This window comes from Dermacentor albipictus, chromosome 8, assembly GCF_038994185.2.
Source record: "Dermacentor albipictus isolate Rhodes 1998 colony chromosome 8, USDA_Dalb.pri_finalv2, whole genome shotgun sequence".
NCBI lineage: Eukaryota > Metazoa > Arthropoda > Arachnida > Ixodida > Ixodidae > Dermacentor > Dermacentor albipictus.
The window spans coordinates 14,902,123-14,928,069 of record NC_091828.1 but is presented as its reverse complement, the minus strand read 5'-3'; the positions used below and the strand labels follow the sequence as shown (position 1 = coordinate 14,928,069).

Genomic DNA, 25,947 nt, shown 5'->3' with positions numbered 1-25,947 from the left:
ACGGCCGGTGACTTCGCCGCTTCGGTCATCTGGGCGGGGCCTCCCCTTTTTTCTAAAGTTGTATCCGACTATAGCTTAATGTGAATCTTTAGAGTGAGGGCATATATGCTCACATGTGAAAAAAGAAATGTAGTCTCCCTCATCGTTCACTGCAGCTGTCTGAATGAACCAATGCAGGTGTGGCACCACCGGCGTGTTGTGGTGGAATGGCTTCAAGATGGCTCGGGAGAGAAGGCCTTCACTGAGGGGATCCTGGACTTGGATGCCAAGAACTACCATGCCTGGCAGCACCGCCAGTGGGCCTTGGCCGAGTTTGGCCTGTGGGACCGGGAGCTGGACTTTACCACGCAACTGCTCAGTAATGATGTGCGCAACAACTCAGCCTGGAACCAGCGCTTCTTTGTGATCAGCCAAACGGTGGGTCTTAGCATGGGGGCATGACCTGCTTTCCGAACCGCATCCATGTATGAGTGTGTATGTATGTATGTATGCATGCATGTACGTGTGTGTGTGTGTGTGTGTGTGTGTGTGTGTACCAACTTCAAGGGTACCAGAAAACTGAAGAATGCCAACGTTATACTAATCGACAAGGGAGATGTTACAGAATTGAAAAATTATAGGCCCATTAGCTTACTCCCAGTATTAAATAAAATATTCACCAAGATAATTTGCAATAGAATAAGGGCAACTCTGGACTTTAGTCAACCAAGGGAACAGGCTGGCTTCAGGGAGGGATACTCTACAATAGATCACATCCATGTCATTAATCAGGTAATCGAAAAATATGCAGAGTACAATCAGCCTCTATATGACTTTCATAGATTATGAAGAGTCATTTGATTCAGTAGAGATACCAGCAGTCATAGAGGCATTACGTAATCATGGAGTATAGGCCGCTTACATATATATCTTGGAAAATGTCTGCCTTATTTCTACATAAGAAAAGTAGGAAGATACCTATAAAGGGGTCAGACAAGGAGACACAATCTCTCTAATGGTATTCACTGCGTGCTTGGAAGAAGTATTCAAGCAATTAAACTGAGAAGGCTTATGAGTAAGGATCGACGGTGAATATCTTAGCAACCAACAGTTTGCAGATGACATTGTTCTGTTCAGCAACACTGGAGACGAGTTGCAACAAATGATTGAGGACCTTCACAGAGTGTAAGAGTGGGGTTGAAGATTAACATGCAGAAGACAAAGATAGTCGTGAATAGCTGGGCAAGGGAACAAGAGTTCAGGATCGCCAGTCAGACTCTAGAGTCTGTGAAGGAGTACGCTTACCTAGTTCAAATAATTACAGGGAACCCTCACCATGAGAAGGAAATTCACAGAAGAATAAAAAGGGGTTGTAGCACGTACGCCAGACATTGTCGTTGCCTGACTGGAAGCTTACCATTATCGTTGAAAAAGAAAGTGTACAATCAGTGCATTTTACCCATGTTGACATATGGGGGCAGAGACTGGGAGATTGACAAAGAAGCTTGTGAACAAGTTAAGGACTGCAAAGAGCGATGTAACAAAGAATGTTAGGCGTCGCATTAAGAGACTAAGATATTCTAACTGACGTTAAGAGAAAGAAATAGAGCTGGACAGGTCATGTAATACGTAGGTTAGATAACCGGTAGACTATTTGGGTACAGAATGGGTGCCAGGAGAAGGGAAGCGCTGTCAAGGACGGCAGAAGGCTAGGGGGGGCGATGAAATTAGGAAATTCACGGGCGCTAGTTGAAATTGGTTGGCGCAGGACAGGTGTAATTGGAGATCGCAGGAAGAGATGCCTTCGTCCTGCAGTGGACATAAAATAGTATGATGATGATGATGCATGTATATTAGCTTTAATAACTAATATTTTCTAATAACTGATAGTTTCTTCCAGCGCACAGTCGCGGAATGAAATTCTTTGCCACCTAGTGTATTTACAACTGATTACTTTGCTAGTGAAATGCAGTGCCATGTTTTCAATTCCTAGCCTTACTAGTTATTTTATGCATGTGGTGAATTTGTTAAGCATTCCTACTACATGTGTATTGTGCTTTTCTCTTTTAATGACCGCATTTGTTAAACAAATTCCATCACATGTTTTTTTTTTCGTTTATAATATGTATAGTTTCCTGTGTTCATCCCTTGGGTTGTTTATGTACTTTTGTATTGTACATGAAACCACCCCTGCTCGAGCCAAATCATTGGCTTGCAGTATTAAAAAAAAAAGATAGTGACATACCACGGTCGAGAGGACGCTTTATTCCAAGAAGGAAAAATGGTGCCGATGCAAAACGAACACGAGCCGATGATTGATGATGACTTTGTGCAGATGAAGATGAAGTTCGCATAAATGCTTACACTAATTTCTCCCGTAAACAGAAGTGGCCAGCCTGGCCGCACATTAGACAGTGGAACGGAGATGACAGGGCTTCAGGCGAGAAACGTGCAGATAGTTCACCGGCGAGGTCTGCTCTATGACTTTGTAGGGGCCAATATATCGAAACTCAAGCTTCTCGCATAAACCGCGTGTTCGTGCAGGTGTCCGTAGGAGCACGTCGTCACCAGGGCGGTAGGAAACGACGCGGTGAGAGGCATCGTACCAATGTTTACGATCGTCTTGGCTGGCTGCAGTGTTCATACGGGCGCGACGACGACATTGGGCAAGACGAGACACAAACTGGTCGCAAATGAATGGTGAAGCGTTGACGGGGCCAGAGAAGAAAGAAACGTCGAGTGATGAGGTTGGGTGGCGGCCGTATACTAAGAAAAACGGAGAGTATCCGGTGGTCCGTTGAACAGACGTGTTGTACGCAAATGTTGCAAATGGGAGAATTGCATCCCAGTTACGATGATCAGGTTGAATATACATGGATAGCATGTCACACAGCGTGCGATGAAATCGCTCTGTTAGGCCGTTGGTTTGAGGGTGGTAACTAGACGTTGTCTTGTGCACGCTGTTGGACGCTTGCAGAACTTGATTAAGAGTGCTTGAAAAAAATGCCTTGCCTCGGTTGCACAAAAGAATGTGAAGCGCCCCGTGACGTAAGTAGACAGCCTGCATGAAGAAGGCCACTACTTCTGAGCGTATTGAGGCTGTTTCAACGTACCAGGTCAAATGGTCAACAGCAGTGACGATCCATCTGTTGCCATCTGCAGTAGGTGGCAGTGGCCCGAAAAGGTCAATGCGAATGACAGAGAAGGGTTCTGCTGGACAAGGAAGTGGTTGTAGCATCCCGACCGGAGCAGTAGTAGGTCGCTTACAGTGTTGGCAAAGCATGAACGAGGCAGCATATCTAGCTATGCTCGTGGAAAGGCCTGGCCAATAGATTCGGCTGCGTATGCGCACGTGTGTTTTGTGGTAACCCAAGTGGCCTGACGTAGGGTCATCATGTGAGGCCTGCAGAACTGCAGCGCGAAGAGAGCGCGGTAGAACGGGAACCGATCGTTGGCCTTCCGGGTGAAAAAGTTACCGGTAGAGCACGTCGTCTTCAAACTTGAACAGTTTGAGCTGTTTCCGTAGCCTGGCATTGGGTGGAGATGAAACACCGCTAAGGCGATTTATGATACCATAGCAATAGGAATCGGCGCGCTGGTGAGTGAAAAGTACTGAACGGCAGTTTGATGGCATCAAGGAAGATATCGGTGTAATAGACGAAGCGTCCTCCGTGCGGCCAATTTGACAAGGTGATGTGATGTGCTCCGATGATGGTGGTAATGGGCATCGTGAAAGAGCAGCGGCATCTCGGTGCTTCCTTCTGGACTTATATATGACATCGAAATCATATGCTTGTAATCGAGTATCCAGCGGCCATGGCACCCAGACACGTTTTTGTTCGTCGGCAGCCAACGTAGGGCATGGTGGTCGGTCACAACCGTGAAATGTCGACCGTGGAGATATGGACGAAATTTCTGAATGGGCCAGACAACAGCCAAACACTCTTGTTCTGTTATCGAGTTCTTCTTTTCCGAGGAAGTGAGAGTGCGGCTTGCATATGCAACAACCTTTTCGCAACATTCATGGTCACGCTGCAGCAGTACGGCACCAATTCCTTGACCGCTGGCGTCAGTATGCAGTAATGTGGGCGCCTTGTCATCAAAATGACAAAGAACAGGTGGGGATGTTAGTGCGCGCTTGAGTTCTTAGAATGCGGCTTCACACTGATTGTTCTAATCGAAGCAACTGGAACTAGCAAGGAGCTTGTGGAGGGGCGAGGCAACGGTGGCAAAGTTCCGGATAAAATGTCGAAAGTATGAGGCGAGTTCAGTGAAGCTGCGCAGTTCTTTTGCACGAAGTGGGCATGGAAAGTTGAGCACCGCGGAAATTTTATCCGGATCGGGCTGGATGCTGTCTTTGCAAACGAGATGACCCAGGACTTTAATCGTTGTGCTAGCAAAATGGTACTTCCTAGTGTTTAGTCCAGTGTTTAGTCCAGCATTAGAAAGGCATGTGAGCACTTCATCTAAGCATTGCAGATGGTCAGTGAAAGTCGAGGAAAACACGACGATGTCGTCGATGTAACATAGACAAGTTTTCCACTTGAGGCTGCGAAGAACACTGTCGATCATTCTTTCAAATGTGGTGGGAGCATTGCATAGACCGAAAGGCATTACATTAAACTCGTAAAGACCATCTGGAGTAGAAAAGGCGGTCTTTTCTTTGTCCGCTTTGTGCATTGGAATTCTCCAATATCCGGAGCGAAGATCAAGGCTGGAAAAGTATTGCGTGCCTTGCAATGAATCAAGGGCATCATCGATACAGGGCATCGGATATACATCCTTACGGGTGATGTTGTTTAGTGCACGGTAGTCAACACAAAATTGTACCGATCCATCCTTCTTCTGCACTAAAACGACGGGTGATGACCAAGAACTGGCGGAGGGACGTATGACGTTTCTTTTCAGCATATCGGCGACATTCTCCTAGATGATGTTGCGTTTGGCCAAAGAGACTCGGTAGGGACGACGGCGTACAATAGTCTGGGCATCGGTGTCGATACGATGGAAGGCAGCGGAAGTCTCTCCGAGTGACGAAGTATCCATATCAAAGGAGGCTTGGTGCTTCATGAGCAATTTTAGCAACGCTTCATTTTGAGCAGCAGTAAGGTCAGGACTTATCACGGAAGCAAGGGCAGATGAAGCAGATTTGTCCTGTTGAGGAAGATCTTGCGAGGCGGCAAGAGGAAGCAGGGAGACTGGTTGGGTATCCACATAACAGGTCACTGCGGAGTCTTGAGGTAGGAGGATTGTCTCAGTGGTCGCGTTTAAAGGGATTATTAACGCATAGCTTTCTTTGAACCGCACCAGGCAGGAAGCGAAGACAATCCCATGGGCAAGACAGCGACCGTAAGGAGTGATGAACGCGTCACCATTGGTGATGTCCGTAGAAGAGAGACTTGTGACTTGCTTGTGGCCGGGAGGCAGTACAGAATCGGCAGCAGTGAGAAAACGCAGTCGTGGCTCATCGGCACTCCCGCTGCAATGAACTGTCTCGGTCATATGGACTACACGTTGACGGCAAGAGATTAAAGCGGACGCTGACGAGAGAAAGTCGCAACCTGAATTTAGTTCATGAGCGCACGGGAATAAAATCGCGAACTTAGTGGGATGACGGATACCATCAATGAAGACGTGTGCTGTACATTGGGCTGATGGTCAAATGATTGCTCTATTAGCCTCAATCGGGGTTGATTCAATATAAGGCGTCTTCACTTTCCACAGACGAGAGCACAGGTCCGCACGCATAACAGATATACAGTCAACGACCGATTTTTCAGACCCTCTAGGGAACGTAAAAACGTCGAAAATTCAGGCAGTCCGAAAAAATGAATGCATGCAAAAAAAAACACTCTTTTTCTTTTTTTATCGGATCTTGAGCTAAAGGGCGAAGTACCAGGCTTCCGAAACCCTGCCAAAGCATCAGTGAAGTGGCTATAAAAAGAGGCGTTCAAAAACTCTGTATGCAGCCGACTGCCGGTTTATTATGTACATGTGCATCATCGGGCGGCCGGTGTTATTGCTGCATTGGCTTAAAGAACTTGTTGATTGTTGTTTGGACGGCGTTACAGTTGCATGCGATCATATTCGGCTCGATCTGAGCAAGCGTCATGTCAGCACTGTACACCGATGAACGAGTCAACAGTGCACGCGTCAACTCGGCGCTTTTAGTCGGCGCAGGCACTGGCTCCTCATTTTCAACATCGGAGTCTTCTGAATCCTTCACAACCTGACGGACTATTTCCTCATCAGTCAGTTCTGCACAGAAGTCGAGCTTGTTGTCAGCGTCAACAAACTGTTTGAAAGTTATTTCCATGGGTATGGAAACACCAGCAGAGCCGAGGTCGTTGATCATGTCGTCCATTGACGCCGAGCTCCTTCCTCACGCCAGCCTGGGATCGGCCGCTCATGACTTGCTTAATAACGGCAGCTTTCTTCTCTATCGTTAACCGACGGTACTGCTTTCCGCGCTTCGATGCCATCGGCGAGGACGACAAAGACAGAGTGGGGGCCATCGGAGGCAAGCGAAATCCTCAAGTTGCGAACAGTGGAGCTCGCTGACGAGCGTCGAAGCACCTAGGCCTAGCGTCGCAGAGCACACTTGAACAGCACAACCACACACCACGCTAGCCAAAACGCGGCGGGCGTAAACAAACGAAATGGCGCCGCTCCGGAAACTCCGCCGGAGACGGAAGTGCGCCGACAAACATAGCCAGCGTGGCCAGACCAAATCGGTGTGTGACGGCTAGATTCGGCTAGTTGTGGTTCAAAGCGGTGATATGCTTCGGCTGCAAGTCGATTTCCTTCGCAAGGGCGCTGCGCAAGGAGCCAAAGGACCTTCCGTCGCGTCAAAAAGTCCGGAAAATGGGACGGCGGGGGTTCGAGCGTCCGAAACTTCAGATGTCCTTATACATTGATTCTATGGGGCTCGTGGCGGTGCTGCGAAGACGTCCGAAATATCAGGCATGTCCAAAAATTTGGGCGTCCGAAAATTCAGTCGTTGACTGTAGTAGCTCCCGTGTCAATCAGAGGTAACAAAGGCACACCCTCCACAGACACCAATAACATGTTTGAAGGACGTTCAGGAGGACTTGGAGCACTTCGCAGCGATGCAGTTTTCCCTCCAAAAACTGCACTGGTTAGTTTTCCGGTCGCTGGACATGGAGTTAGGAGACAGGTCGAAGTGGTGAAACAGAACGTTGGAGCGGCGATGGGGAGCGGCGTCTCGAGGCACGTGTGTTGTGTGCAGTGTTGGAGAAGTCTGCCGGAGATAGAGATTGGCGAACGGGAGGATTATCGTCACGCGAGGAGGTGGTTCATCGTGTTCAAAGGCCACGTAACCACGACGCTCGTCTTGCTAGCGGCATCGGCAAAACCGGGAGAAATGTCCTCGAAAGCCGCAGTAGTAGCAGATAGGCCTCGACGAACACCACGCAGAGTAGTAAGGCGGGTTCGGAGCTCGGGTGACTAAAGGTGCCAGGTGATCAGGAACATGCGCAGGTGGTGTGATTAAAGTCGGCGCGGCTGGCATTGCAGCAACCAGGGCGTAAGAAGCCGGTTGTGGGCAAGAAGAAGCGTTGGTATGCTGGGCGTTCTGCAGGGAGGCCAATTCCTACTTAATAATACCGCGCAGGTCAGTAGAAGCAGGTTGGACGTGAGCGCTGCTGCAAGGGGGTGAGCCATGCGCTTGCAATTCCTCACTAATTATGGCTCGAATAATAGACCGAAGCTCAATACTGTTTGCCAGGGGGTTGTCAGAAAAGTCCGGTTGCAAGCGGATTGATTGCAGGGCGTCGAAGCGCTGACAGGCGGAAACGACGTCCAACACCGTTGAATTGTTTTGAGTGGCGGGTGAGTTGAAGGCAGTAGATCTGATACCCTTAAGAAGGTGTCGCATGTGATCAGGTTCTGGCATGGCACTGTCGACACGGCGGCAAAGCGCGAGGATGTCCTCAATTTACGAGGTGCACGACTCGCCATAATGCTGGACGCGCTCAGACAGCCTCTTTTTCGCAACTTCCGAACGAACTGTGGGTGTGCCGAAAATCCGCCGTAGCTGCTCCCTGAAAGACGACCAATCATGGAAGTCTCTTTCATGATTCAGGAACCATGTCTTGGCTACTTGAGAGACGTAAAATGGCACGTTGTTTAACCTCGATGTCTCGTTCCAGTTGTTGTATTCGCTGACATGATTGTAGTTGTCGAGCCAGTCTTCAACGTCCTCACCAGGCAAGCCAGAGAAGATTTCAAGATCGTGATACCGGTTGTTGGCAGGGCTGGGAGTGGGGGTGGCTGGCACTTGAACCGAGATGGTGGACACTGCGGTCTGGTCTTGCGACATGGTGGCCTCTTGGCATAAGCGGCGTCCCGAACGTAGCTCCAGGAGAGATCTTGAAGTGGATTGAGGTCGAAGGGATCTTAAAGTGCCTCCACCACTTGAAATACAGTCGAAACCCGCAATAACGAAATCGCCGGGGAAAGCAAAACATTTCGGTTTTGCAGAAATTTCGTTAGCGCGAGAATGAGTCCGTATGTCCGTATCGAAGGCCTCGAGCCAGCTGCCAAATATGGCCCGTGTCATCCATGCCTCCAGGTTCGCGGTGTACTGTACGGGCAGTTGACGATTTCCCTTGAAGCAGCTTCTGCCGATTACAAGCAGTGGCCATTTATCTGTGCTGTCCATGTTGCTGCACAACAAAATTGTTACACGCCGCTTGCTGTGTTTCCCCCCGTTGCATTTCTGGCCTTTTAAGTCCAGGGTCTTCGATGGCAGCATCTCGTAGAATAAGGCCGTCTCATCTGCGTTGTAAATGTCCGAGGGCTTGTACTGGTCCAATACTTCTTTGTTGGTCAGCAGCCACGACGACGTTGTCAAAGGGTCGACGGCTGCTGCCTCCCCGGAAATGACTTTGGCTACTATGTCGTGGCGGGCTTTGAAACGGCTCAACCAGCCAGGGCTAGCCTTAAAATCAGCGTGCCCGAGAATGCATGCGAAGTCCAGTGCTTTCTGCTGAAGAACTCTGCCAGACAGCGGCACTTTGTTGGCACGCTGTTCACAAAACCATGCAAACACCGCTTTGTGAACGTCTGGAAAAGCCGCACCGCTCACCGTTTTGTTTTTCGCACTCACACCATTTCCGAGCGCGCCGAGAATGGAGGCCTTGTTTTTCAGAATCGTCGATATCGAACTGCACGCAATTCCAAATTCTTCGGCGATATCCATTATCTTCCTGCCCTTTTCAGCTTGGGCAATAATTGCAGCCTTATCCTGCAGTGTCATAAATTTCCTCTTTTTGGCTGGAGGCGGCATCTTAGCAGGCTGTCAAAGCAAATGGTCCACTTGGCACAGAGACACACAATTGATGCACTCTAGCACCAACAACACTGAGCACACGACGATGTGCGGAGGTACACAAAGCCCACTGATACTAAAGCGTCATCCGGGTTATCGGAGCCTTCACATGTAGTAGATATCGATTTGGCTGCCACGCACGCAGGCGTTTCGCTCCGCATTTAGCACAAGCTGTAATGGCACACAGGATTAAATAAAATGTGCTCACTGCGAGATCGCCTGCGGTTATTGTCTTTTTTATTTGTATCATTTAAATGCTAATTGCATTTTTGGCCCAGACACTGCGCAGTTACCCGTTGCGACGGGCGAACGACCACCATCATCATCATCGCTGTCGTCTGTCACGAGAGGTGGTGTGAGGCTTTTTTTATTGTAAACAATGATGGCGGCGGCCATGCAAGGTGCATTTGAGCAGTTTCCGGACACAACTAGTGTTACATGAGTAGATTATTTGCGGACTGTCGTTTCAGAACATTTTGTTGATGAGGGATTGCTATAGAAAAAAGTTTCGTTGTCGCGAGATAGGAAATGCATTGACTCCTATGGCTGTTCGCCGGGGATCCGAAAATATTTTGTTACGGCGAGAATTTCGTTCCCTCTGGATTTCGTTACCGCGGGTTTTGACTGTACCACGGTCGAGACGACGCTTTATTCCAAGAAGGAAAAATGGCGCCGATGCAAAACGAACACGAGCCGATGATTGATGATGACTTTGGACAGACGAAGATGAAGTCCGCATAAATGCTTACAATAGAAATAACGCTTGCACTTCAAGTGATGGCCTTATGTGAGTATTGTTGCAGCTTGAGGTGGCGTTTAGGCCAGGAATCCACCAAGCCCATGATGAGTACATCTGGTAGTAGGGATGAAGGAAAAAGGATTTATTCTACATTATCTGCACTGGCTCCAGACGCGGAAGCCCACTCCATGTCCGAGCATATTAAACGTCTGAGTTCACGTCAGCACCACTCCCACTGCACCAAAGGTCTCTGCTCTTAATACCGTCATCTTCCCTAGCAGATCCGACTAAGAAATTTTATGACTGTATTTTAGCCAATCACAACTGTCGAATTCATCGTAAAATCCCTTCCATGATGTTGCACCTTCGCCCCCACATATGGCACAAGCACGTACAGTGAAACCTAGTTAAACCGTAGTTGGCTGGAGCTCGGAAAAAGTATGTACTGTGTGGTAGTAAAAGTATGGTAGTGCTGTTTAAACGAATAGCATGAGATCACCCACTTACCTGTCTAAAACGGAACTCCGAGAGAGTGTGATAAAAAACATGCAGTATTTATTCACTTCGCGCGACAAAAGTGTTATTTTTATTTGATGCCTCAAACTTACTGAAGCTGCGTGCCAGCTTTTCAGCCAGCCCCCTCTTCTCGGCAAACACTCGCATGGCAGATTCCTCGTTGGTGTTACATAATCTTCGTGCACGTGCACAGTAGTGCTGCAGAAGTCCCGGGGGCACCTTTTTCATTGCCGTATCCCGGTGTTTAGAATACTTTTCATTTGGAATAGAATTACGTTATCGCGCCCCTGTTCTCGTCGCAGCGATTGCATTCATGAGGCTGATGTAACACGCATCTTTTGCCACTGTTGGCCTTGAATCGCCCGTGCTGTCGCGTTCCGGATCGTCCTCATCACTGTCGCTAGTCGACACTTCGGCAACAGCACAGGCAACGATGGCGAAAAGTCAAACTTCGTAGCCGACATGTCTTCGCGGTCGCAGCAGCGCTGCCGAGCAACTTAGCATTCCAAGTGCCACACACTGTAGCCAGCAGCAGGTCCCTGTTGCGTGCCAGCGCTGACTTCTTCGTGTCACGTTCGACAGCACGGACGATGTCTAATTTTTCTTCTATGCGGAGCATCCGGCGTCTTTTTTATCTGAGCTTCGGAACGACGCGAGTCCTCGCTTGCACGACATCATTATGCTCTCTGGCATGGCCATAGAAAAAGCACAGCGTCGAAATGATGTTAATGTTTATGTGGCTTCACACAAACTTACAAGGCGCTTGGAGGCCGTTGTTCCGACCTCTGAGGCTTGTTGTTCTGCCGGGCCGCCCGATAGAGACGGCTCACCGCCGTGTTTGCGCGATGAAAAGTTGAAACGCTACGTTTTAACCGATGCGTACGTAATAAGCTGGCACGGTTTATGCTGATACAAAACACATTATGTTCAATGGCTGCTGAGTCAGGGATTTGACTTTACTACTTTTAAAACGAAACTACTGTTTAAGCGGGTACGGTTTAACGAGGCTTTACTGTAGTAAACTGGGAATTCGAGGGCGACACTGTTCGCACTGCGTAGGCCCATTTCATCGGTTAGTTCAGCTTGTGACATCATCACATCATGATGTGACATCACATCATTTATGGAGTATGGTGGCTGTTGTCGCCTCAACCCTTTGTTTGCACGTCACAGTCCATACCAGGCTCCGTCATCGTCTGGGCGCATGCTGATAACAGGACGGCCTCGTGGTGAACGTCCATCGCATTTGCAGGTTCTTGAAAGCAGAGTTGTGGCGGCAGATTAGAAGATGTGAAGACCATGTGCGTGCGATTTGTTACAAGGTGGATACGGGATGGCAGGCGGAGAAGAAGCTTCGTGCAATTCGACGCCTTATAGGAAGTATGACTGAGTTTTGGTGGGCTCAGACACTGAACCAGTGTTTACAGTCGTCTTCTCTGAAGAAGGACAAGAAGCCCCCGGAAAGGCTGGTGATGGTCATCGGCGATGTTGATCTTCCCAATGATGTCAGGCATGTGTTGAACAAAAGTCCGAAATTCAGCCACGAGCCACGGATAGAAGCACATGAGTTCCTGGCGTTTAATAGGCGCCTAGCAGGAGAGGCGTTGGAAGAAGACTGTGAAAGATGCCTACTAGATGGTGTGGATACGCTTATAAGATCTACGACCAGCACTAACACGTTGACTAGGAAAGATTCTATGGGAAAAGTCGTGTCGTATTTCAGGAAGAATAGACTCCGGCTTCTTCAAGCTGACAAGGATGGTGGGTTCGGGGTGCTAGGAAGAGTTTCAAGAAAGATCCGGCGAAGCAATTGCAAAGAACTTCATCCCTCTGAAAGCTAGTGCGACACGAGTGAAAGGCAAGGCGGCTGCGATGTGCAAAGAATTAGATCTGAGCAGGCTGGCCAATGACATTGGTAACAGCAAAAGCAATGCCCTTTCCGTGTTTTTTACGGCCAAAACGCACAAACTGTCCGTGCCATTCAGATCAGTGGTCAGCGAAAATGGAACTTGGCAGATTGTGTTAAGCAAGTTTCTTCAAAAGCACCTTACATCCCTTAAAGTTCAAGATCCGTACGCCACAAAGAGTTCAAAAGATGTTGTTAGGTTTCTTGAGGAAGGTACTTCCATTGGTTATGTGTTTTCAGTAGATGTTGAAGACTTGTTTTACTCTGTGCCTCATGATGCCTTATTTCGTTCTGTCAGAGATGCTATAGAATGTAACGGTGCAGTAGAGTTCCAAAACTCCTCTGCGTGTCAATAGACAATTTTCTGAAAATGCTAGAATTTTACCTCGATGTGACGTTCATCTCTTTCGAGAACAAGTTTTATCGACAAAGACAGGGGATTTGTATTGGATCCTGCGTAGCCCCGGTGCTTACTAACATTTGCTTAACCTGTATTGACAGCGCCTTGGAGCCAATTTAACAGGAAAGGGTGTACTAAAGGTGTTCAGGTATGTCGACGATTTTTTAATAGTTTTTAACAAACTGAACATGTTGACTTACACAGATGGTGTAAGCACTGTCCTAGACAGCTTTAAAGAGGAGGGACGGGGGTTGGTTTTCACGCATGAGCTACCCTTGCAGGGGTGATTATAGTTTTTAGACATTAACATTACCTTGGGTGAAGATCATGTATGTTGGCAGTACGCACCTTGAGCACAAAAGGAGCTTCTTCCTTATGCGTCGGTGCATTCAAAAACCGTAAAACGTTCCATTGCTAAACTTTGTCTTGAGTCTGCTCTCGTGAAATCGTGTGACCATGCAATGCGTGCGAGCTTTGACTAGCAAGTTGATAGGTAGGTTTCGGCGGAGTTCCCAAGCACGGTTATCACAGCAGTGGCTGAAGCGATTTTGCAAAAAGATTTTTTTGCAAAAGATTTGCCCGTATGTACATAGGATAGCTCATAACATGAAAAAGGTGGCAAACAGACACGGCGTCCCAGTCGTGTTTTAGGCTCCTCGAAAGCAAGCTCAGCTCTGCGCCCGTGTCGCGAGCCAGGGTACGAGGAGCAACTGCACCAAAAAACATGGAAAGCAGTTTGTAAAGTGCTGCACCGGTGTGGTATATGAAATACCTTTGACCTGTGGGAAAAACCTATGTGGGCCAAACGGGCAGATGCGTGAATGACCATGCAGCTGAACATGTGCGGTCGCTGAAAGAAGGAGGCGCGCATCTTTCGCAACATTGTGCAACTTGCACTGCGTGTGACCGAGCGGCAGAACATTCACCACAAAAACAACGCCAGTACTGCAAGAAGTGTGAACCACGGCTCGGAGAGATAAAGATTCTTGGCAGAAGCAGGGAAACAAAGGCACGTGAGGTTTTGGAAGCCTTCCATATAAAGAAAAGAGGAAAAAACTGTGTTAGTGATACTTCCGTGACCCTGTTCAAAAGCGAAATATCCTATCTAGAACGGTTTGGCAGATGATGCATTATGGTCATTGTGCGCATGTCTCTAATTTTCCTTATATTTGCTGATTTTTCAGTGAATAAAGATAGATGGAGTTGGCGCTCGTCCTGTGTCGTTCTCCCCACTTGTGATCGTCTTAGTTGGCGCTGTTCCTTCCTAATTCAAAAACTTAGGCTTAGAAATGCTGTCGGTAGAAAGAGCATACTGTATAGGTCACTATAACAAAAGGAAGAAAAGACCGATCATTGTCAATTTTGCCTCCTACAAAGAAAAATCAAACAGTCTTTCACCGAGCAGCATCAGAGGAAGAGCCCCCACAGGGTACAGCAAATGTCTGGGCATAGGAGGATCCTATGACCAGATTTCACGACATCACGACACACTACCAATTACAAAGACGCATATACCCATTCCCTCATGCTAGGTTCGACAGGACGCAAGCAGTACGCTTCAGACAATTACAAACAGACTCTTACAGAAACCCGAGACTTATGCACGCCATGTATCCAGACATGTACGCTGCAAACAGATGCACACTGTGTGGCGAGGTTGCCACACTAAATCACATGTTACGGGAGTGTTGGGACTTAACAAACTAGTCAGGCAGTGCCGACCCCTCCGTCTCTTCCACCGCCAGCCTCCGGTCGCGCTGGAAGACCGCACTGCTCAGCTCGAACCTGACAGCACAAGTCTGAGCCGTCCAGCGAGCCAAGGAAACCACTTTGGGACAAGGTCTCGGAACTGCGTCTGCGGCGGGTGCCCAGACCCACTAAAATGACGCTGGACTCAAATCTTGTTGATTTGAAAATAAAAGTTTGTGCTCTCTCTAATGCTAGAAACTTCAAAGGAACTGCATACAGTGTCGACGAAGATTATGCACCTGAAACAAGAGATATTCGGAAAATGCTCTGGGAATATGCTAAGGCAAATAAAGTGGATGAAAAAAATCATGTCAGGCTAAGCTTTGATAAGTTGGTTGTGAATGGAAAGACGTGTAAGTTGGATACAGAAAAACAAAGAAGTCATCCAAAACGTAAAAATTAAGTGACCCAAACCAGAGAAAAGGGGGTGTCAGATACTTGATTTGATTACAGTGACAGTGAATTGTAGAAGCATCCTCAATAAAGTAGACGATCTTGCTGCTCTTATTGGCTCTGAAAGCTGACATAGTCTTTGGGACTGAATCATGACTCGATCCTTCTGTTAAAGACAGTGAAGTTTTTCCGGAAGGCTTCGTTGCTTATCGCAAAGATAGATCCCGCATGTGTGCTGGCATTTTTCTTTTCGTTCACCACTCTTTGAACTCATCTGAACTAGATATAGGCCATGGCGATGTGGAATCAGTAATGTGCAAAGTTACGTTGCCACATCATTCTTTATTGGCAGCCGGGGCTTTCTACCGGGCTCCTAACTTCTCTCTGACCACGCTACAGGTTTTATATAAAATTGTTTCTGAGGCTTCTTGTTACACGTTCATGCTGGCAGGAGGCTTTAATTTGCCTGATTTATACTGGCATGAAGGAAGGTGCACACCTGGTGGAAACTCCAACTTGGGATGAAAAGTATCATAGATTCTTTCGGATTAATGTAATATGTTATTGATCCAGCTCGTGGTACCAATACATTGGACCTTTTTTTCTGCAGCTTGCCAAATGTAGCGAATTTTGTAAAGCTGTTTGTGGGAACAAGCGACAATTGGGCTGTTGTCACAAGTGTTAAAACGAAACGTAGCAGACAAAAGAAAAAAGAGACCAGAACAGCTATATGACAGAGGTGATTATGCCAGCATATCAAGGTAGCTTCTTAATCATTTGTTACTTTTCGAATGCCAGTCTGATGATAGTGACATTCAAGATTTGTGGCATAAGTTTAAACAAAAGCTCAAGTAGCTTACCGATACCTGCATTCCCAGTATCAAATGTGGGAAACTTAAAAAGTGTAATAAGCCATGAATGACTACGCATATCTTAAAAATAGTTAGGAATAGAAGGCGTACATACTTAAAACACTTAAAACTAATAGCAATTGTCACTTTGAAAGTTTGCGTACTATAACCCATGAATACCAACAAAACATAAAAATTGCTAAGGGGTGCTACTTTGAAAAACTTGGCAGGGAAATAAAAACGAATGCCAATACATTCGGGCAGTATATGAAAGGCTATAGAGCATATCCAGTGGGCATCACCGAAATTGTGTTTAATAATGAGAAGTTTTTAGATGACATTGAGAAAGCTACTTGTCTAAATAATTACTTTCGTTCTGTATAGTATTTGCCAAAACACAGCTTTAGTCCTTCACCATGCACAAGTTCCGTTCCGACTATGAAAACAGTAGAGCTAAATGTGAATATAATCAAAGCATTACTAAACAAAATTAATGATAATAAGGCAAATAGACCAGACGGCATTTCTCCTCGAATTCTAAAGCAATGTGCTGAACCAATTTCCCTTTGTCTATGTACTCTACACCAAATCTTTATCGTTGGATGCCCTCCCAGATGACTAGAAAATTGCATGTGTCGTTCCCATTCGTAAAGGGTCGAAGAAAGATGTAAATAACTATAGGCTCATTTCACTTACGTCCATACCATGTAAATTATTAGAACACATTTTATATAAAGAGATAATGACACATTTACTGACAGTCAACGTACTGGCTTCGCAGCGTGGGTTCCTTAAGGGTCTATCTTGCACAACACAACTGATTGAATTTTATCATGACCTTGTATCTCATATTGATACTGGCGGGACAAATTGATTGCCTTTTCCTGGATTTTCAAAAGACGTTTGATACGGTTTCACACCCTTTGCTATTAGGAAAACTAGCATCACTAAGTATTGACTATACAGTTCTAGCTTGGATCGAAAACTATCTATCGTTCCGCCAACAATGCATAGTAATAAACAGTAAGAAATAGTTTCATAGATATCACATTTGGTGACCCACAGGGCTCAGTTTTGGGGCCACTTTTATTTTTAATATATGTAAATTATATAACCACCAACTTTTAAACTGGATTTCCACATACATTAACAATCGAAAACAGTTTGTTGTCTTTATTGGACAAAATTAGAAATTTGTTGGTGTGGACTCAGGCGTTCCCCAGGGGTCGGTGCTTGGACCCTTTTCTTTTTCTTTTGTTTATTAATGATATTGTGTGCAACGTTCCTGTCAAAATATGATGGTATGCTGATGACTGCGTGATTTACACGGAAGTGAACAGTACAGCTGACCGAATTCTTTTAAATGATACACGCAAGAAAATTGTTCAGCGGTGTGATATGTGGCAAATGTGTATTAACTATGAAAAAACAGTGTTCATGAGAGTTACTCACAAAAAAAGACCATTAACCTTTATCTATTCTATCAACAGCAGTGTTCTTCATGAAGTACCTCATTACAAATACCTGGGCCTCTGGATAACAAGTAACTTAGACTGGACTAAACATATTGATAATGTTGTAAAAAATAAAAACTGTAAGTCGTTCTTTTTACGAAGAGCTTTAAAATTCACTACTCCTGATGTCCGCATGACCACATATAAAGCGCTTGTTCTCCCATCATTAGGTTATGCAGCCATAATCTGGGGCCCCTTCACTCGGACCAATATTAACAAGATTGAAAGCGTACAGAAAAAGGGTTTGCAATTCATATATAACAGCTTTGGACATTCTTCTGTTTCTGCCCTTTTAACCAGAGCCAACTTGCCACAAATAACCCAAAGAAACTGGTCATCTAGGCTAAAATTTATGTATCAAACTGCAAAGGGGCACTATAAATTACACTTCAGACGTAATAACCTTTTCATCCGGGTATGCCACCAGACAAAGACACCTATTAACAATTGCTCCGTTTTGCACACGTAACAACTCCTTTACATACTCTTTCTTCCCGTGGACAATAACTGAATGGAACCAGCTTACCAACACCCAAGTTCAACAGCCTTCACTTACCTTGTTTACATCGTGTCTAACTTAGTACTTACCGTATGCCTTCTATTCTGGTTTATATTAGTTTATTTGCTCTTATGTATCTATGTATTTGTTAGTTGCTTTTTTGTGATGTTTTCAACATTTGTACCCTCCTGCCGAAATCCCCAAAGTGGAATTGCAGTATCAATAAATAAAAAAATAAAATAAATGACATTTGTTGAGAAATTATTTCTAGTATACGGTTGCTTGCCGATGACTGCGCCTTGTATAAGGAAAATAGAAAAGATGACGTTGCCCTGCTACAAGGTGACTTATGTGTTCTTGAATGGTGTTCAAGATAAAAAATGAACTTAAATACTAAAAAATGCATTAATGTCACTTTTACATGTAAAAAATGCATGCTAACCTCAGCATGTTATCAGCAATAACACAGTGAAGCTACAATTTTACTGTAAATACTTAGGCGTGACATTCCCAGCCGATTGTTCATGAAATGCTCACATTGATACAGTGGTTGCTATGGTCGCCAGGACCTTAAACCTTATACAGTGAAATCTGAGACACATACCGCCTTCTTTGAAATCGACTGCTTGCCTAACATACGTTCGACCAATGGTCGAATATGCTTGTGCCGTGTGGGACCCTTGGCAAAAGAAACTAAGTGATAAACTTGGAAAAATCCAGAACAGAGCAGCAAAGTTTGTCTTATGCCGGTACTCGAGAACCGATAGCTGTACCAATATGAAAAATGAAATAGGATGAGAAATTCTTTCCTCCTGCCACAAAAAATTGAGACTTGAAATGCTTTATTAAATGTTTCATAGTGAAACCAGCATACGAAAGGAAGTATACTTACACATGTCTCATTAAGTCTCTGCACGTACTGATCATTAATTTAAGATTTTAGAATACCGCACTAGAACTAACATTTATGCTAATTCATTTTTTGTTCATTCCATTAGCGAATGAAATCGCCTATCAAGTCAGCAAGCATGCTGTGTCAATGAAGGTGTGTTTCTTTCGATATTGTAACCCCCCTGCTATAGCGCCTTCGGGCTAAACGGGGTAATCGTTGAATAAAGAAAAAAGAATCAACGCTATCCTAATGCTGTGACCACTGGCTCCTGTGTGCACCTCAGTAGGGGAGGCTGGATTTAAATAGGCAAGGACAGATGTCCTTGTGTGGGGTGTCACGAGCTCAGTGAGCACATTGGCTTGTTGGGGATCCAACAAAAATGGATGTCTTTCTTGGAAAGTCGGTGAGTTTCCATGCTAGTGTACCTGTCTTTACAAAGCCACAAATAGGAGCATCGCCATATAAAGCTTTCCATGTCTCTGGCTGAATGAGGAACTGGAAAGTCTTTCACGGCACTCATTTTTCTTGGTCTGGGCGGACACCCTTAGTGTCAATGAGATGACCAAGGACAGTAATCTGCTTGAGTGGAAGAGGGCACTTTGACGAGTTTAGTTGAAGACCCGCCTGATGGAAGACGGTCAAAATGGCCAACAGACATTCTAGGTGTGCTCAGGACGTAGGCGAGAACATAGTCACATTGTCGAGGTAACACGAACAAGTGGACCGTTTGAAACCTTGAAGTAGGGAGTTCCATCATTTGCTCAAAGATTGCTGGTGCGTTGCATCAGCCATAAAGCGTATCCTTTGAATTGATAGAGTCCATCATGTGTGACAAATGCAGGTTTTTGCGATCCATGTTATCGACAGCAATCTGCCAATAACCAGAGCGGAGATCCAAAGTAGTTGGCACTGTAGAGGCAGTCAAAGGCGTCATCAATACGAGGCAATGGGTAGAAACAAAATCACTCTTGGCGATCTTGTTTAGGTGACAATAATCCACGCTGCAATTCTAAGTGCCACCTTCCTTTTTTTACCAAAGCAGCAAGTGATGCCTGAGGACTGGATGAAAGCTCAATTATGGTTTTGGAGAGCATTTTTTTTATCCCAGTTTGAATTATTTCGCACGCACCTGCAGAGAGACATGTGGCCAGCAATGGTTAAAGGGACCCTGAAATGATTTTGATGATTTTGTGCAAACGTACTGAATCGTTGAGAGTACGTCCTTCTGATCATTAATTGATGTGTCTAAGTGCTTCATTTAAAGCTTGTAATTTATTATAAGGTTTTAAAAATGTACATCGCTGCTGATCACAGCACACTTCTCGGCTGAATTTTCAGCCACCTCTAACCATTTGACGTAAATTGCCCTAATGATGCTAATAGGGTGAGCTATCTGATTGGCTGCCTAGGGCGCGTCATCGATAATATTTCCAACTTTAGGGTGAAGAAATGTTGTTCACAGTAGTTGGAATGCTACCTAATTTGTTTCTATAAAAAGAAAGTAACAGAAAAAGAATGCACGTGAACAAGTTCTCATTACACTTGAGCACTTCTGGCATGCAGCAAGCGTCGTCTGCTTGTGTTACAACGTGCTCCGTTTTGACGAGAGCTTCACGGTCACTGTTGGTGTCGGTATTTTCGCGAGCATCATGATTCGCTTTTGTTGCATTGTGGGCTGCCAACATAGTGACTGGCAATATATCAAGCTGCGACATCATGTCCCTCTGCAAGGCAGCAGATGAGCGGAATGGCTGCCGCACATCGGACTGTCGTTATCCGATCGGCGCCAGGACTTGCGCGTTTGCGACCGTCACTTTACACCGGAGGATTACTACAACAACAGTGTTTTGTGAGTCCAGCGTTCGGGTAAACGCAAGTGCAAGGGGACAGGGCCTGGCCGTTTCACCATGCCGTTTCACAGGATGAGCAGAAATGCAAACGTGAATGGTCTACACGGTGCAGCCACCTGGTGGCACAGAGCTCAACCAAACACAATAGCACTAACAAAGTGTATTCTCCTTTGCTGCTGGTGTAAGTCTTTTGCAGGAATGCAATCATTAACACATTCTTTTCGTAAATGTGAAATGTTTTACATTTGGTTAGAGCAATATTAGCTCTTGGTTCAGCTAGTTAAGCTCTGCACTAGCAGGTGGCTAGACCGTGCAGACCAATCAGGCCACTGATGTACGTCTACGCTAAAGTTCCTTCATCAGCTTGAGTTTATGCCACCACCCACGGGGAAAGAAGTAATTGAGAAGAGGAATCTGCTAGGCCACGACAGCACGTGTGGGCAGCCTGATAAAGTCACAGTTGAGCGAGGAGGAAATGCATTTTTCGTCGCAGCATGACAGATGACGCATCGGGCAGGTTGCCATCATTTACATGGTCTTCTATGGATGCAACGCGCAAAAATCCTCACATCTACTCTTATAGTTTAAATTTTCCCAGATCTTATTCTGTAACGTAAATAAATCGAAGGGATGGACATTTTAGCAGCAGCTATTAATGAGTACTGTCCTATTTACATGCTGTACTACACTTGAAATGAGCTACTAGTAGCAATCCCAGAGCACATGACGTCTGCCAACACCGCCACAGTTCACTCGCTTGTATGTGGTGCGAGTGCGTGCGTAGGTCAACTTGGGAGAAAAAGCTCCCAAATTGGGCATGCAAGCTGTTGCGGTTTCTTTCACAATCAGCATGTTCTCCATCTCTGTTAGAGCCCTTGCAGGTTTCCGCATTGCACCAGCGGCGCTGGCTTTTCAGACTTTGTGCGCTTTCCACGTTGCAACAAAGGCAAGCGTTTTCCAACTGTGCTTTTTATAGGATGGGGCAGAAATGTGTAATGCCGAACTGGAGCAATGGCTGCGCATGCTGTTAGGAAACGGTAATTCATTCAAAGTTCCAAGTGACCCACTATGGTTGGAATTGTGGGCTCATGCAATCCCAAAGGAAGGATTCAGAGCTCAAGTCTTGTGACTAAGTTTGGAAGAAGCAGTTCTCAGAAAGCGACATATAGAGATGGCGGTATTATGGTGAGCTTAGTGGCAAAGTCCTTCTAAACAAACCTAAATGGCATGGCCTGTTGCCAGACACTGTGCCAGCAACTTTCTTCTGTTCGTAAAAAAAGAAAGCGCACAATCTGTGGTGAAGTGTGCAAAACATGCCAAGACTGAGGCTTCGGTTGTGGAAGATATGGACATGCATACTGCTTGAGTGAGAAAAACGGGACGGTGTGTCCTGTCACCTCCACCGTTTGTCATCGCTTTCGATCTTGAATTTTTTTAAAACATATAGATTTGACTTTATAAAAAAAGTACATCACGCAGGCAATTGCTCCGTAAGCAACATATTTCTTTCTTTAATTTTTCAAGGCATTTCGAGCCAGCAAGGAGGCACAAGAAGCACACCCATTCGTGCCTAAAGCGCTAGTGATGAATAACCACCGAACAACCTTGAACCGGCTAGCCTCTTCAGAGAGTGCGCTGCGCACATTTTGCCTTCTCCGCGAGCGCTGACTCAAGACGGAGGGCGCGTCAGCGCCGTTTCTGATGGCTTCACTTTATCAGGAAGCCAGAGCAAGCACTATTCGCCTCCTTAATATATTTTGCTCTGTGCCTCCACCCATCCGTCAAAACGTGCAGCTTGCCTGTGGTTACCAGAATACCAGACACATTCGGCACTTCTACAGGATGCTTGCAACGCGCGCTGCTTCTATAGCTCTTGCTTCGAGTCGAGTGCCGGGCAGCCCATAGAGTAAAGAACCAAATTTAGGGAAGAAAAACTGTACGTTCCAAACTACTGTTTGCCTCAACCTCTGTGGACGAAACCGTGCCCGCTATCGACGCATTCGTAGACGGCGGCTGTGCAGTGATGAAGGTACGCGGCCGACGCGCGCATAGAGTGAAAACGAAACTACTGTTTGCCGCAAGCGCTGTAGACAAAACCGCGGCCGCTATCGATGCATTCGTGGATGGCGGCTATGCAGTGATGAAGGCACGTGGCCGACGCGTGCGCAGAGTCTAAGCGAAACTACTGTTTGCCGCAACCGCTGCGGACTAAACTGTGGCCGCTGTCGACGCTACCGTGGACACCGGCTGTGCAGTGATAAAGGGACGCGGCCAACGCGCACACAGAGTGAAAACGAAATTACCGTTTGCCACAAGCGCTGCGGACGAAACCGTGGCCGCTATCGACGCAATAGTGGACGGCGGCTGTAAGTGATGAAGGCGCGCGGCCGACGCACGCACCAAGTCTAAGTGAAACTACTGTTTGCCGCAGCCGCTGTAGACGAGACCGTGGCCGCTATTGGTGCATTTGTGGACGGTGGCTATGCAGTGATGAAGGCTCGTGGCTGACGCGCACCGAGTCTAAGTTCAACCAGTCGGCCGAAGTGAACGGACGTGTCGTCGGCATGCTCTGCAACCACTGAGGCGACGCGACCTTCGCCGACATCCCTTGCCTGTGCCGCTTTCACCGGGAGTCGCCGCCTTTTTCCCGGGACTGGCCGCTGGGTCGTCCTCGCTTCGGGGAGACAATTTCCGGAAGGGCCAGCAGCTCCGTAAAACCAGTGCTGAGTAAATCATCACCTAGTTACACCAATCTTGCTGTACAGCTACCGGAAGGTGCCTGGAGGCCACTGTGCAAGTTTGGTGATCCTATCGCCGAGCAAACCCGATTTATCAGCCAGAGAAGACTGACACGCCGTACAGGCCGCACCAAGCCAGGTGCCGAGAGCCCAGAATGATGGAAGTACAAGTCGAAGGAACTAACCTCCAAGAGGAGGACTACAGCCCAGCAGACTGGACCACAATCATCGGAACCTATGAAGGCAAGTTCCAATCAAAATCCCCAAGGGAGGATATGAACGGGGTATGCAGAAAACAGAATGCATGTGAGGAACATACCGAAACGCTCCCTGCATCGACGTGGCATCCGAGATACCGCCCGGACCCGGCGCAGGTGCATGCAATGCAGCAAGTCACGCGCAGAAGTTGCCAAATGGCTCCATTGCCACAGCATGCGATAAAGGTAGTTTTCCGCTCGCAGGGAGGCCTCTGCTTACCCAAGATAGAGCTGCAGCTGCTGCTCCGCTGCTTCTGCGAAGCGGCGAAGATATCGATAGGAGCAGAAATGCAACTACGCGTGCACCAAATGAACAACACGTGCACTGTAGCCACCAACCAGGAAATAGCCCTTAACCTGGTTAAAATCAGAAGCATTAGTACCCTAAACGCAAATGCGTATGGAGTTGCAACATACATAGTTTTTCCGGCGAACACAGTACGACTCGTGATTGCAAATGCTTTTTGGGATGAAACGGAAGAGCTTCTACAAGATCTACAAGCGAGAAATCCAGAAGCAGGCATCCTACTAGCAAGACGCATGGGCAAGTCTAAGTCCATCCTTATAACCTTTGGCCAGGGACCCATCCTCCATAGAATTATTTACTTTGGGGGAGTGTACCTGTGCCGCCATATAGGGCGCGACCAGAGGCCTGCAAGAACTGTCGCACCCGAGGACACAGACATGATGTGTGCCCACAAGCGAAAATACCGAGATGTCCAAGATGCGGCGAAGATCACAGCAAAGACAGATGACGTCAGTGTGTGCCCCGATGCATCCTGCACAGCGGCGAGCACCTTACAGCAACAGGTTGGTGCAAAGCAACACAGCGACAACAAACAACAAAGCCTTCAGTTAACAAGAGCACAACCGGAAGATGGCAACTGCATCCCGAAGATTTCCCAGAGTGGAATCCATCAGCCCCCACGAAGGCCCCCGAGGAGTTCGCATGGGCAGAACGAATCGCCCGCAAATCAGACCCCCGGGGTGAGGAGTTGGCCCGCCTTCAAGAGGAGATAAGAAGCTTACGACAGGCCATCTCCCATTCCAACCCCTCACCCATTACCCAAACTATCACCCAGCCCTCGCACCCAATTCCTGGTCACCCTTTATACCTAGACACTCAGAGTTCATGTCTCGCAGAAACCTCAGCGTCCACTCCACCTACAAAAAAGAAAAGAAAAGAAGTTCTTCCATTGTCAGACGAAACAGCTGAGAATGAACCATCACACAAAACAGCTGAGATGGAGGCTCAGTTTGAAGCCAAACTTGAGGCAAAGTTAACAGCGAAACTAGCAGACTTCCAACAGCAGATGCGTGATCAATGTCAGCAATTCCTAGAAAATCGCCTATGAACACTTGAGGCTCGATTTCCAACACTTGAAATTTGCATGGACTGCCTCATTGACGAACGCTTCAAAATTTTAGAGAACAAACTAGATACCTTCTGTACCCAGCTCAGCACACAAATGAGCCAATGGTGGTGGAGGCAACCAACCAAATGCAGGTTGGCGTCCCTACGTCAAATCACCCACCCCCCTTCCACATCCAAAACTTCTGGCCAGCAAAATGGCAGGGGATTTACCTAAATCGAAGACTACTCCTCCCTTTTTAAAACTCTGGCGTTGGAACTGCCGCAGCATACGTCGTAAGTGAGAAGTGCTAATCCAAGTCATACTAAATAAGGAACACCCACCAGGCCTAATTCTGCTACAGGACCCTAAATTAGTGTTTCATTCCTGGGATATCCTGCTTATCACTCACCAAATGATAGTACTCCAGTTGTGTCCACCTTTATCAAGTGATTCATAAGGCACACACAACTTACATTCTCACATAAAGTCCGAAATATAGTCCTTGAAGTAATCCTATTCGACATTCAACAGGATTCCTTGCTCATTGCCAATATTTATAATCCACCGAGTATGCCAGCAACGTCCTGCGCTAACCTAATAGCGCAAATAACCACAGCGGCAAATAAAACACCAATCATAGTGGCTGGAGAGTTTAACTGCACATACATCGACTGCAGTTACCAGAAAACTTCCGGCAAAGGGGAGATTCTTATGACACAAATTCAACAGTCTCGGCTCACGGTGTACAATGATTTCGATTGCCCCACCAGACAAGGTCTACCAGGAATGATGGACACAAGTCCGGACCTCACGGTGGGCAGACGCATGAACAATTTGGTATGGAATAGAACAACACACTTGTTGGCAGTGACTTTTTAGGCAGTGACCATTGTATTATCGAAGTTCTAGTCTCAGGACCCCAAGCATCTCGTACGAGAATAAAGCATAAGCTAATCA

At 46.6% G+C, this 25,947-nt stretch overlaps 1 protein-coding gene across 1 annotated transcript in view; it reads left to right on the top strand.

Annotated features, from left to right (window-relative positions):
- Window positions 1–25,947, top strand: part of Fnta (farnesyl transferase alpha) — a 46,994-nt gene that overhangs the window by 8,108 nt on the left and 12,939 nt on the right. Inside the window, exon 2 of the mRNA XM_065425127.1 lies at window positions 178–417. Coding sequence (XP_065281199.1) covers window positions 178–417 — 240 coding nt within the window. The remainder of the gene's footprint in view (window positions 1–177; window positions 418–25,947) is intronic.